Source organism: Crotalus tigris, unplaced genomic scaffold, assembly GCF_016545835.1.
Source record: "Crotalus tigris isolate CLP2741 ecotype Arizona unplaced genomic scaffold, ASM1654583v1 scf7180000018164.764771, whole genome shotgun sequence".
Lineage (NCBI taxonomy): Eukaryota > Metazoa > Chordata > Lepidosauria > Squamata > Viperidae > Crotalus > Crotalus tigris.
The window spans coordinates 150029-163272 of NW_024096858.1; the positions used below are offsets into that span (position 1 = coordinate 150029).

Sequence of the window (13244 nt, forward strand, 5' to 3'; positions counted from 1 at the left end):
CCCAACCTGTCGTAAGTCGAGGACTACTCAATAGGTCGTAAGTCGAGGACTACTCAACTGGTGCAGCACCATTTGCAGAATGGGACTTTTGGCGGGCTCAGCAGGGCAGAGACAGCCTGGACAATTCTTATTGGCTTTTGAAAGCCAATAGAATTAGACTCTATTCAAGAGAGAGTCTATTCTATTGGCTTTCAAAAGCCAATAGAATAAAAGGGAGTAGCACAGCTAAGGAAAAGGGGGGAAAAAATGGCGGACTGCGTTGTTTGGCGACCCCCGTGAAATGGTCGTTCGACCTCAAATGGGGTCCCGACCCACAGGTTGAGAACCACTGCTCTAGGAATTAAGAGCTGGAGTCCAACAGGCCTCTGTCAAGTAGGGGCAGTCTGCATTAGCAGCTTTTCGAGGGCCTCTGGTAGCCACAGATCATCAAGAGAGATGTCCGTTCAGGCCAGCAAGGGCAATTCTGGCAGTATTGGGGAACTGCAGCCTTTCACTTTGGAAAGATCTTGTATAAAGGGGATCTATTGCCTCTCAGAGTTTGCAGTGAAAATTTGCCATTCATCAAAAAGCTGAGAGGGCTATTGCCAAGTATAGATGGAGCCCCAAATCATCAGGATTAATAGCACAATCTCGGGGGGGGGGAATGATTTCAACACAGGCCTGTAGCAACCTGAATTGAAGCCACCAGCTTCATTGTGCGGCTGCCAATGTTCTCCATAATCCTTTCTAATTTTGAAATTCCAGCCACGAAGCATTAATAGAGGGGTTTCTAAAGCCCTTCCTTGGTGGTCTGCCGTGGGTAGGGGGTGGGCTTAATTTGATTGGGTAGCTCCTGTGCTGACTTGTTTCAAAGGCTTCAGCATAATTTTAACTAGGCAAGAAACCTTGAGGTTATCCATATTTCGCTTCCACCGAGTGGAGATGCATAGTACTTAAGGCCAGTCGACAGATTTGGGCAGAAAATTCAACAGTGCATTTCATGTCAATAAAAATGTAATCAGATGCCAGAGGTAGCCACACGATTCTACCTCTTGGAGCCAACTCTATGACCATCCAGCAATTTTAAAAACATAACCCGTTTTTAGATATCTTTAATTTAGTCACTGTACTCATTAGAGGCTTTCTAGCTCTTCTAAATAGTTTTGTGATCGGCTTCTACGTTTTCAGTTAGTGGAAGATGCAGGATCATTTCCAGAGAGGTCTAAAAGTCAGGGGCTTGTCCCTTGAGGAAACTACAAATTTAAGAACAGGTACCTGAGTAAAATCTGGATCCTGAGATGAGTTATTGAAATCTCTAAACATCCCTGTAGCCTCAAGGTACTTTCTTATATGATTAATCTTTTCTTGATCACGGCCTATAATGGACAAAAATAGCAACTCGGTGAATGTGCAAAAAGATAGAAAGACAATTTCTTAAGGAACAGCAAACCTAAAATGCTATATAGAATTTCAGAAAACCTCGAGTGTATACACCAAATATACAATATTGGGCACTACCAAACTATTTAGTGTTCACACTAACAGCCAGATTGTAAAGTTCATTAAAAATGAAGAATATAAACATGTCTGAATCATCATATTGGCACTTCCAATGTATACTTACACAGCTAATGTTTCATGTAATGAGAAGATATTTGGGGTGTAATTGAAACATACTGCATGTGAAACATGGTGGAGGATTTACTATTGATATGCATACGGTCTATATATAAATGTGCATGTAATATCCCTGAAACCAGTGCTTTTTTCCTAAAAAAAAAAAAAAAAAGGTGCCAGAACTCACACTCGTCATACAACCCACCTTGCCTACCCTACAAGGTTCCATCCAAAAAAGGTGCCAGAACTCCGTTCTGGGTGTTCTATGAGAAAAAAAAAAGCCCTGCCTGAAAATATTCATTGAGCTAACGGGTCAATTTCTTGAATTAATAAACAAGTTTGTTCTTTACTAACTTTAATTTTCGGGATGACATGTGTATTGTTTGTGAAATTAGAAGATCAGATTGGAAGACTGGCTGCATCTGACTTACTAAATAAATATAGGAACTTGAACAATCAGCGCATGAGGTTGGACCAGTATTTTATATTTTGCTAAAATTGTGATTTTTAATTGTCTAACCAATGTAAGCCAACTTATCAGATCACATACTGACCAAAGCGTAGTTCACAAATCTCCAATATTTAATTTTCAGTATAGGCACATAAAACAATAAATATTGTTCAAATTCAGATGCAAGAAATCCTAGTTTACTATTAAAAAAAATAGCAAATAGAACCTCAGAACTATCTATGGGTCCCTTCTGTCTATGGAGTTGGGGAGAGAAGAGAAAAAACTTTCGTTTATGTATTGCTACAAACCACTTTTTCCCATTTTATATGACTTATGAGAAACTAGGAATACTGCCCAGTGTGCTGAGAAAACAGGATATATTATATGGGACATAACCACAAGCGGAATCTATACATACAATCTGAACTCCTTTCTCCCACTCAAGCGAAAAGGAATGGGAGGATAGAAATGCACCAATATCTTCTTTCTCTTCTATCTGAAATAGCCACTTTTTAACCCAGAATCCTTTTGCCTTTTGGGGTTAATTGGTCCATTTGGTACGTTGAGGTCTGCTGTGGGAATTTGAAGTCTTCGATGAGATTTCCTTTTTATAATGATTGCTATAGCGCAAGGGTCTTCAAACGTGGCCCTTTTATGACTTGTGGACTTCAACTCCCAGAATTCCTCAGCCAACGTGCCTCGCTGAGGAATTCTGGGAGTTGAAGTTCACAAGTCATAAAAGGGCCATGTTTGAAGACTCCTGCTATAGTGGCTATCTCTAATTACAGAATCTTATCTTGCTGCACTACCTCTGGTTCCGCAGGATATTTTCCACTGCTTTCCTGTGTATTTTTTTTTTTATCCCGAGGGATATCTATATGACTGGTATAGGGATTCCCTGCATTGCTTAAGGAAACATGGCATCCTGTCCGCTGTTCGGTTTTGCATCATGCCAGCTTTTCATTCAATTGTTTAAAACCACATTAGAATTAAGATTTCGAAGAATCAGAGAATTTTGATACATGCCAAGATTGGTGCTTACATTTCTTTCCACGGACACTGGGTTGCTTTAAGTGGGCTGGTATTAAAGCACGGCAACCTATTCCATCTGAAATGAATACTCTCTGTTTCAGAAACCCTGGTTTTTACACGTTGTCTTTTCTCCACTCACCAGTTTGAACTAAGTATTTGATGCTAACTTCATCCACTGGGAAAAAGGCTGCAGTTGCTCCATATTCTGGGCACATATTGGAAATGGTAGCGCGATCAGCAATGGATAGCTGAGCAACCCCAGGTCCAAAGAACTCGACAAATTTGCCCACAACACCTACTTGCCGTAAATGCTGCAACACATTTAAAAGTCTGCATTCAGTTCCATTTTCATAGCATATTTTATACTAAAATAAGACTGAAACCAGTCATAACCAAGCTTTGATTTTTTTTTTATAAATGAGAATCTGAGGTTCCATCTAAGCAAAATTTGTTGCCAAATCTAACCCTATCTTGCAACACTAGATACAAATTTAACAATAGGTTGCATTGATTCCAACAATTCTTGTGGATAAATACAACTGCATTACAGTTTTAAAATACGAGACAAAACTTTAAATCTCACTATTTCCAGTTTGCGCTGGCTGTCTCAATCAACTTAATGTTGGCTGAGTTCTATTTTTATGCCTCTTGGAACCCCTTTAAAGTTTGTTGATAACTGATAATAAATTTTCTTGCACTTTTGAATTAGGAAGCAAGTATAATGTTGTCATCAAATTAAGTATATCACAATTAAAAATCCTGCACACGTCTGATACACACTAACATACTTTGTGGTCCTCTGTATCTCTGCATTAAGAGAGACCCTTATCTCTAAAAGATGAAACTACTGAACTATTCTATTAATGCAATACTTCTGACAGACATTAGTGCTTAGAATAGTGACCACTAAGTGATTTTGTAGATTACATTCAATTGGAATAAACACTCTCAGAAATAAGGTTCAAACACTTACTGATGCCACTTGATGCAGAGGACTTAAACTCTACATCTTGTATCTATTAGCATGCAGATTTCTGAGATTAATTAAGCAATAGCCTTGTATCACGATCAGCTGTGGTCAGTCAAGCAAGTTATTACCTTGGTAACCGTGAGCACTATGTCTGTCGATGTGACCAATGGCTGAGGACTACCACTCAGTTTGTAGCCAATCACTTCAGGAAGTACCATACTGATTGGTTGGCCCAGCATCACTGCTTCAGCTTCAATACCACCCACACCTGATCAATGAGAAAGAGGGAGGGAGGGGGGGGAGAGAGGGGGGTATTAAATATAATTGCTAATTTATCTTGCAGCAACATCCAAAGAAAGCAACAGTGGATCAACAATTTTATTGATAGGGAGATGCAAACAATAGCTATTCATCTAAAATGAAGCTTTTCCATATACTTTCAGAAATGCAAATTATCTGGTAGGGTAAAAAATATCAAAAATGTATTGTTAGATCAAAATAATGGCCTATCTAGGTTAGGTTTTTGTTCTCACAATGCCCAAGCAGATGCTAACAGGAAGACCCAACAAAACAGAGGCCCCCAGTCTTTTGTGCACCAGAGACCGGTTTTGGGGAGAGGGGTTTTTCCGCGGATCGAAGGGTTAGGGTGGTTTTGTGTGCTGCCTGCATCCAATGGATATTTGCTTATTTGTGTGGACCGGTTGCTGGCATGCTGCGGCCCGTTACTGGTCCATGGACTGGGGGTTGGGGACACCTGCACTAGCATTTCCCCTGCCCAGTTTCCCCAAACTCACACTGGACTGAGAAGCTGCAAGGCAATCAATTTCAAAGTAGGATTTACCAATCTGCAGATGAAATTAAGCTAAGTGTTGCACCCCTTAAGAAACATGTACGTGCTAAACATATGGTACGGTTTTGCTATAAAAGCTCTGCTGTAAGGATCAAACATATAAACTCTTTAACTTGTGAACCTGTTCTCTCGCATTACGCAAATCACCATGCATGCAAAATCAAGGTTTCCCCCTTTCCACAGGCATTTAAAACACAATTAACCTAAAAACAATGGAATAAGGCATTTAAATGTAAAGGAATCGATGAGCTTAAGAACAAGAAATGAAAGAACTGTAAACACACAACTCTCATAAAAGAATACTATCTTTGCATTTAATGCCTTCTTCCCTTGTTAGATCCTACTTCTTCCTATATTCATAATCCCCCAACACTCTCACATGCAAACATCTGCCAATAAATTAGAAGAAAAGAGAATCCTGAAACATCATGATGTCAGGAAGCACATTTTATTCAGCGGTGGAATGCCCTGCATGCATCTCTTCATCAACTTTAGATCAATTGTGGACCTAGTTTTCCTTGGCTATTCCCAGAGGAAAACAAGACTATGTTTCGTACACTGTCTTATCAATTTTAAAGGGATGCACCACCACATTTCTAGATACACACGGCTTTCCCCAATTGTATCTAACCATGGCACGTATCTTGGTTGTATGTTTTTTTTCCTGTGCCCCCAACACATCGTTTTGCGATGGTAAGTGACCTATTCTTAAGTCATCCTTCAGTTTAATCATATTTGAGGGTAGTCTGAAAGTGTGTGAAATCTGCTAAGATTGTCACCTTTGATCTTGAATTGATATAAGGTACCTGTAGTATCTTCAAAAGAATAATAAGAGACAAGGCTGAGCAACTGGGGCAGCAAATTTCATGCCATTATAGTCTGAGCCAACTCCAGAATGAGCAGGGAACACTTCAACTAAGCAGTGAGGAACGGCCTGTAGTTGTAGTCATTAAATCAAGTCTTTAAAAGTTTATTACTTTGCACAGTATGCATTTTTATGTTAGCTGATCAAGCAAGTGTATGTGAGTGTGTGTGTGTGTGTGTGTGTGTGTGTGTGTGTGTAAAACCAAACAAACCACAACTGGAATTGGAAGAAAAACCTGTGGTTTCCTGCTAGATGCTGAGTCAAAGCATTCTCTAGAAAGATTAAGTGTATTACTACTTTCAGCTTATTTTAAAAGTGATTAAATTTGGTGGGGTTTTTTCACGGGATTTAAAAGGATCTTTTAGGGATTTAATATTTAGGAGAGGGGCTCTAATTAATATATGTGATTATTTTTTGAATCCCTATTTTAAACTATTTCCAGAGTGGCTAGACATTCTGAGATGTAAAATATCAACAACAGTATTTCATTTTAAGATCTCACTGTGTGATTTTGCTTTCTTTTAACACACGCCAATCTTAACTTTACCTTGCTTTATCAACCTTTCTTCTCTCTTCACAGACCAGTGCAGATGTATATCAAGGGTCTCTCAACATATATTAAGAATCTCAACTTTATCACCATCAACATGCAATCCTGCCTTTAATTAATCTATGTAATCTAGAATCAGGAAGATTTTGATCTCAAAATGAAGTGGAGTAAGAATGCAAGCAAGGTATATAAACATTAGAATTCTCCCAAGTATATTCCTGGCATGTGGGAACATTTCTTCTGGGGACTGACAATGACTGATATTATCCAAGGTGTAAACTTCTTCTCTTCCCACGGAAGGGGCAAAAATAATCTTCATCTGACTCAGTGATTTATGGTGAGCCCTTTGAAATTAGAGAAATTAAAGGCATGGCTTCTATCTTGTGAGCCTTTTGTCATCCTTCAATCACAGGGAGAATCCCTAATTTGTTTCCTTCCACCATTCAAGAATAGGGCTATTTCAGTGATGGTATTAATTTGTCATAGGATAACTAACTGGTATTTTTTTTTTCTAACTTTCCAGAGAAATGTCAACATGGTGCTGCTTATACCAGGATTTCCTTGAATCAGACATCAACTATGGTGTGAAAAAACATAGGCCAGTGTTTCTCAACCTTGACAATTTTAAGGCATGTGGACTTCAACTCCCAGAATTCCACAGCCAGCAATGCTGGCTGTGGAATTCTGGGAGTTGAAGTCCACATGCCTTAAAATTGTCAAGGTTGAAAAACACTGACATAGGCCATACACAGTTATGGCTAAATATGGGCTCCACCTATGAATTTGGTCCCTTCTTTGTTTTTGTACTGGGGTTAGTAACTGCTTGCTTTTTCTCCTATTGAAATTCCTGCCATAGGGTCTTCTTCTGCCCCTATGTTTGAAGAGGTTATGTGATCTGAAGCTCCTCGCCTGAATTAGACTTTTTTTTTTTTTTTTATAAAACCATTGAGCGGATACAGGGAATATATTATTTTCTAGGCATTTTGGATTTTGGCTAGAGATGTTGGATTTTGGCTAGAGATGTTGGGAGCAAGATCAGGACTCCCAAGTTCGACTGCACTTTTTGAAAGCGTTTTTTCAAAAGGCAACTGGAGTTTTATTTTTCCTTGAAGTTTCACTTCTCATCTAAGAAGCTTCTTCAGTTCAGAGAATGTTCAGAGGACTGAAGAAGCTTCTTGGATGAGAAGTGAAATGTCTTCAAGGAGAAACAAAGTCCAGTTGCCATTTGAAAAAAACACATTTGGGGCAGCCATTACCTGGATGACTGAGAATCTCCATAGACATGTGCATGTTATCTATGGATTTCTTTTTTCTCAGAAGATAAAGAACCATTTTGGTCTAAGGCAGTGGTTCTCAACCTGTGGGTCGGGACCCCATTTGGGGTCGAATGACCATTTCACGGGGGTCGCCAAACCACGCTGTCCGCCATTTTTTTCCCTTTTCCCTAGCTGTCCTACTCCCTCTTATTGGTGGCCACACCCACTTGGGGGTCACCACAACATGGGGAACTGTATTATGGGGTCACGGCATTAGAAAGGTTGAGAACCACTGGTCTAAAGGTTAAGGCATCAGGCTTAGAAACCAGGAAATTGTGAGTTCGAGTCACACTTTAGGCGTGCCAACCAACTGGGTGATTCTAGGCCAGTCTCTCTCTCTCTCTCTCAGCCCAACCCACCTCACAAGTCTGTTGTTATGAAGAAAATAGGAGAAGGAAGGAGTAATGGGTATACTGATCGCCTTGAGATGTTTATAAACATAAAAAAGGTGTGATAAAAATAATAAACAAGCATACAAAGCTATTTGAATAGAAACTCAGCAACCGATAACTCAACCAGTATTTTTTTCAAAAAAAAAATAATCACAAATTTTATCTCAGTCCATTATTTATTAGGAGGGGAGGGAACAGCAAGAAGAAATTCAGAATAACACCTTCTCATTCTTGAATTTTGCTAAACACCACTTAAATTCCCAATGAATAGACGGCTCAATTTTAAAAGCACTTACCCCAGCCAAGCACTCCCAAGCCGTTAATCATTGTGGTATGTGAATCGGTACCCACCACACTGTCTGGATAACAGAATCCATTCTGATCAAAGACAACTCTTGCCAGATATTCTAAATTCACCTGGTGGACAATTCCTGAACCTGGAGGAATAATTCTCATGTTCTGGAAGGCTTGAGAGCCCCACTAAAACACAAATGGAAAAGAGGGAAATGTCTTAAGAAGTAGAAAAATTAAGAATGAAGTATTTCACTAGCCTAATTAGCAAACCTCATTCAACTGATACGGATTGGGATATGAAGATTTGATTTATAAAATATTCTGCCCACTTGGACCAAGTTTTTGAAGTTCTATTCAGACTTTGTGGTTTCACCAATGTAGGGTTTCAGTCCAGACCCGTATTTTTTTAATCTTAAAATTTCACATGATGTAAAATTAAGATATTACAGCCAAACAGCCACATTCTAATTGGCTAGCCCCTGAATCAGATGCATAAACTAGACAGAAATTACAAAATTAACTGTCTGGCTTGGTATGCATGACAGTGATGAATAACCAAGCTCAAATTTAAAAATGCTTAAATTTTGGAGAGCATTTATTAAGTTTAATTCTTTCCCTTCTTTTATGGAAAAGAAAAAGTTCGCTGACTTCTCTCCTTAGCTATTCTTCCAGGACAAAAGTACGCCCATGTCTTATTTCCTCATACATTAGGAATTGTGATTTTGTAGATTCCCCTACCTTAGTAGGTTTTTCCATGTTTAGCTCTGCAGACACAGAGAGGGAGTATGATCTTACCTTTAAGAATTCAAATCTTTCCTTGTTTCTCTCAAATTCCAAATCTTGATTCTTCTGTAAACTGTCTGGCCTGCAATGAAAGGTAAGGAGTTAATATAGTAAGAAAACTTCAGTAGGACAGAGTGCAGCATTCAGTTTTTGTACCTTGAAAAAGAAAGTGGGCGTGAGTTGATATTTATTTAGTTCAGGATCCTGGGGCTCTTTAATTGCTGTGCACTAGGGAGTTAGGAGAAAAGAGGAACTCACAAAGCTTTTATAATAATTCCTATTGTCTCACGGGATGGTTCATTCCATGGAGGCACTTTGGCAGAGGGTATCCTGAATACAACAGTGAGGGAAAGTTTTCTAAAACATTAATTATTACAAGAACAAGCAAGCAGAAAAAGATTAGAAAGTTCAGCTGGTGAAAATGCACTCAGGCCTTTGTACTATGTAAAGAGATACTGGAGTATTGGCTGAATCAGACCAAAAGGCCTAGGACCAAGACATATTTTGTTCTAACTCAAACCAAAAGGTTCAGCTAATCCTATGGGAAACACACTAGCAGGACACAAGGGCAAATGCTCTCTTTCCAGTAAATAATTTTCAGTTTGTTTCCCACCTCTGAGGTGATCGTTCCTATTTTTTCCCTCACAAATTCATCTAATCCCCTTTTAAGACTTAAGTTTGTGACCTTCACCCATATTGCATGAGGGCAAACTCCACTAATTAATATATCTTGCCTCAATAAATCCTTAATCTGGAACAAGGAAACACAATTGTGTTCAGGACAGTGTGCCCAGCCAGTATCCTCCAGTGTCCTTCTCTGTATTCTTTCCTTAGATGATTAGAGGACTGGAGGTTAAAACATATAAGGAAAGGTTGATGGAATTGGGTATGTCTAGCTTAATGAAGAGAAGGACGAGGGGAGACATGATAGCAGTGTTCCAATATCTCAGGGGCTGCCACAAAGAAGAGGAAGTCAAGCTATTTCCCAAAGCGTCTGAGGGCAGGACAAGAAGCAACGGATGGAAACTAATCAAGGAGAGAAGCAACCTAGAACTAAGGAGAAACTTCCTGACAGTTAGAACAATTAACCAGTGAAACAACCTGCCTCCAGAAGCGGTGAATGCTCTAACACTGGAAATTTTAAAGAAGAAACTGGACAGCCATTTGTCTGAAATGGTATAGGGTTACCTGCTTGAGAAGGGGGTAGGACTTGATGACCTCCAAGGTCCCTTTCAACTTTATTATTATTATCCTCCTTTCACAATATGCTAAAATCATGGTTGAGACACGGATGTCATCTCATTTTAACCTCATCTAGTGTGTCCTATGGAGTTAGAATACAGAGTCCTCAACTTACAATTATTCATTTAGTGGAATAAATGGACTTTTATTCCTGTGGACTTCAACTCCCACAATTCCTCAGCCAGCGTGCCTGGCTGAGGAATTCTGGGAGTTGAAGTCCACAAATCATAAAAGGGCCAAGTTTGAAGACCTTTGATTTAGTGACTGAAGCTACTACAGTCCTGAAAACAGTGACTTACGATAGTTTTTCATATTTACGACTATTGAAGCATTCCCATGGTCACGTGATCAAAATTCGGGTACCTAGCAATTGGCATGTATTTATGGCCCTTGGCACTGTCTCAAGATCATGTGGTCGCATTTGTAACCTTTCCAGATAGCGTCTGACAAACAAACATAATTGGGGAAACTGGATTTGCTTCATCATTTGTCGCATGATTTACTTAACTGCAGCAATTCGCTTAACAATTGTGGCAAAAAAGGTCATAAAATGGGGCAAAACTTACTTAGCAATGGAAATTTTGGGCCGCCGTAAGTTGAGAACTACCTGTATGTGAGGTGACTGATCTTTATGCACTCTGAAGCTTTGAAATAAGCTTTGAAATTTGGTTTGTGGGGCCTTAAGATTTTCATTACGACAGAAATCTCTACCTGTGCTTATTCCATAAGATGAATAATTGCACATGCTTCCATCATATCCTTTCTTACTTGATTTTTATTCTTAAGCAAATAGTCTTAAAGGCTTTCTTCAATTAGGCCTCCTGAATTATTTCAGCCTCCTAACCATTTCTATTTTTCTTTTTGCGCTATTTTCCAGCTTCAGATAAATGGAAACCCAGTGTTTGGAAACAAGAACTGGAGTTTATTGGGGGTTTTCTTTTTTCTTTTTCTTTGCTTAAAGTACATTTCTTACCTTTTATTAAAGTCGACCTGGATGGAGTGGTCAATGACTAAATCAGCAGGACAGACAGGATTGATTTTCTCAGGATCACCTTCCAGGGCCTTCACAGCATCACGCATGGCGGCAAAATCAACCACTGCGGGGACACCTCTGTGATAGGAGAGTTAAAAAAACAACAACAACAACACAAGGCAACTTTGTCAAAACTGATAGCCCAGGAGCTGTGAAAATGTGCAAGTTAAGATACTGAAATAGAAACACTCAAGCGACACTTTTGTAAGGCCCAAAGTTGGAGCTGCTAGGTCAGGGGTAGGCAACCTTGGCTCTTTTATGACTCGTGGACTTTAACACCCAGAATTCCTGAGCCAGCGTTCCTGAGCCAGTCCTCTGTACTAGGTGGAGAATGGTAGAAGTTAAAGATTCAACACACCTGAATAGGCTATAAGAGTAAGCCAGCCTGGTTCAATAGAAAGATTTTTCCAAACAAACAAACTCCAGATTCACATTTTCTTTCCTCGTTCCTTCTTCTGTCCTTTTACAACTTGTGTTGTAGCATTAACTATAATTACCTGTGGTTATCTGAACTGGCAAGCTCTAGGCTATGCTAACAGGCAAATGCCAGAGACTGCTGACTCATTCAGTTGTAGATAGTAGGGTAGGGCGGGCTGAAAAATCAGACAGCACAAGAAGAGGAAGAAAAGAAGATTCCTAATTCTTCAAACTGCAGTCAGGTGCATGAATTACCCATGAAACTATTCTTCTTTACAGGTATATTGATACTACAGAACAACTCTCAGAAGACCGCAATCAATTGGGTTTTTTTTTTTTTTGGTCTAAATCAGGGGTAGGCAACCTTGGCTCTTTTATGACTGGTGGACTTCAACTCCCAGAATTCCTGAGCCAGCCATGCTGAGGGGAAAGGGGGAGGTTTCCAAGTTGAGCCATGCTGGTTCAGGAATTCTGGGAGTTGAAATCCATGAGTCATAAAAGAGCCAAGGTTGCCTATCCCTGGTCGAAATCTGTGCTATCCCACATTTAGAATTATTATATACAGTAGCCCTTCACTTATGACCACAACCGAGTCCAACATTTTTCTTGCTAAGTAAGATAGTCATTATGTGAATTTTCTCCCATTTTTACCACCTTTCTTGTTAAGTAAATAATAATAATAATAATAATAATAATAATAATAATAATAATAATAATGGGAAGACAAAGAACTACATGGCCAATACATTAAAAAAATAGCTGGGAAAGCAGATAATAACAAGACCTGGCAATGGCTAAGAGTAGGAAAATTGAAGAAAGAGACCGAGGGACTAATTCTGGCTGCACAAGACCAAGCCTTAAGGACAAATGCATACAAAGTCAAAATTGAGAAGACAGCAACAGACAGTAAGTGCCGCCTATGCAAAGAAGCTGAAGAAACAGTGGACCACTTGGTAAGCTGTTGCAAGAAGATTGCACAAACTGATTACAAGCAGCGGCATGACAAAGTAGCAACAATGGTGCATTGGAAGATCTGCAAAAAATATCATTTGCCTGTAAGCAAAAACTGGTGGGATCATAAAATAGAGAAAGTCATAGAAAATGATAAAATTAAACTGCTCTGGGACTTCAGAATTCAAACAGACAAGCACCTGCAACATAACACCCCAGACTTAACAATTGTCGATAAGAAAGACAAAAAAGTCTGGATAGTGGACGTGGCAGTGCCTGGAGATAGCAGAATAGAAGAGAAAGAACTGGAGAAGATAACAAAATACAAAGACCTACAAATAGAAATAGAAAGACTGTGGCAAAAGCAAGCAAGGGTAGTACCAATAGTATAGGCTCCTTGGGTGCAATCCCAAAACAACTGGAGCACCACTTGAACACCATTGGCATTGACAAATTCGCTATTAGTCAATTGCAAAAGGCGGCCTTACTAGGAACTGCTTCC

General features: G+C 39.4%; 1 protein-coding gene across 4 annotated transcripts in view; it reads right to left on the bottom strand.

Moving 5' to 3' along the window:
• Positions 1-13244, bottom strand: part of ACO1 (aconitase 1) — a 51295-nt gene that overhangs the window by 19274 nt on the left and 18777 nt on the right. For all 4 annotated transcript variants that reach the window (XM_039348625.1, XM_039348624.1, XM_039348627.1 and 1 more), the window contains exons 4-9: positions 11315-11452; positions 9112-9181; positions 8319-8502; positions 4178-4317; positions 3219-3390; positions 1255-1355 (exon numbers count right to left, since the gene is read on the bottom strand). In XM_039348625.1, the coding sequence (XP_039204559.1) occupies positions 1255-1355; positions 3219-3390; positions 4178-4317; positions 8319-8502; positions 9112-9181; positions 11315-11452 (805 nt within the window). The remainder of the gene's footprint in view (positions 1-1254; positions 1356-3218; positions 3391-4177; positions 4318-8318; positions 8503-9111; positions 9182-11314; positions 11453-13244) is intronic.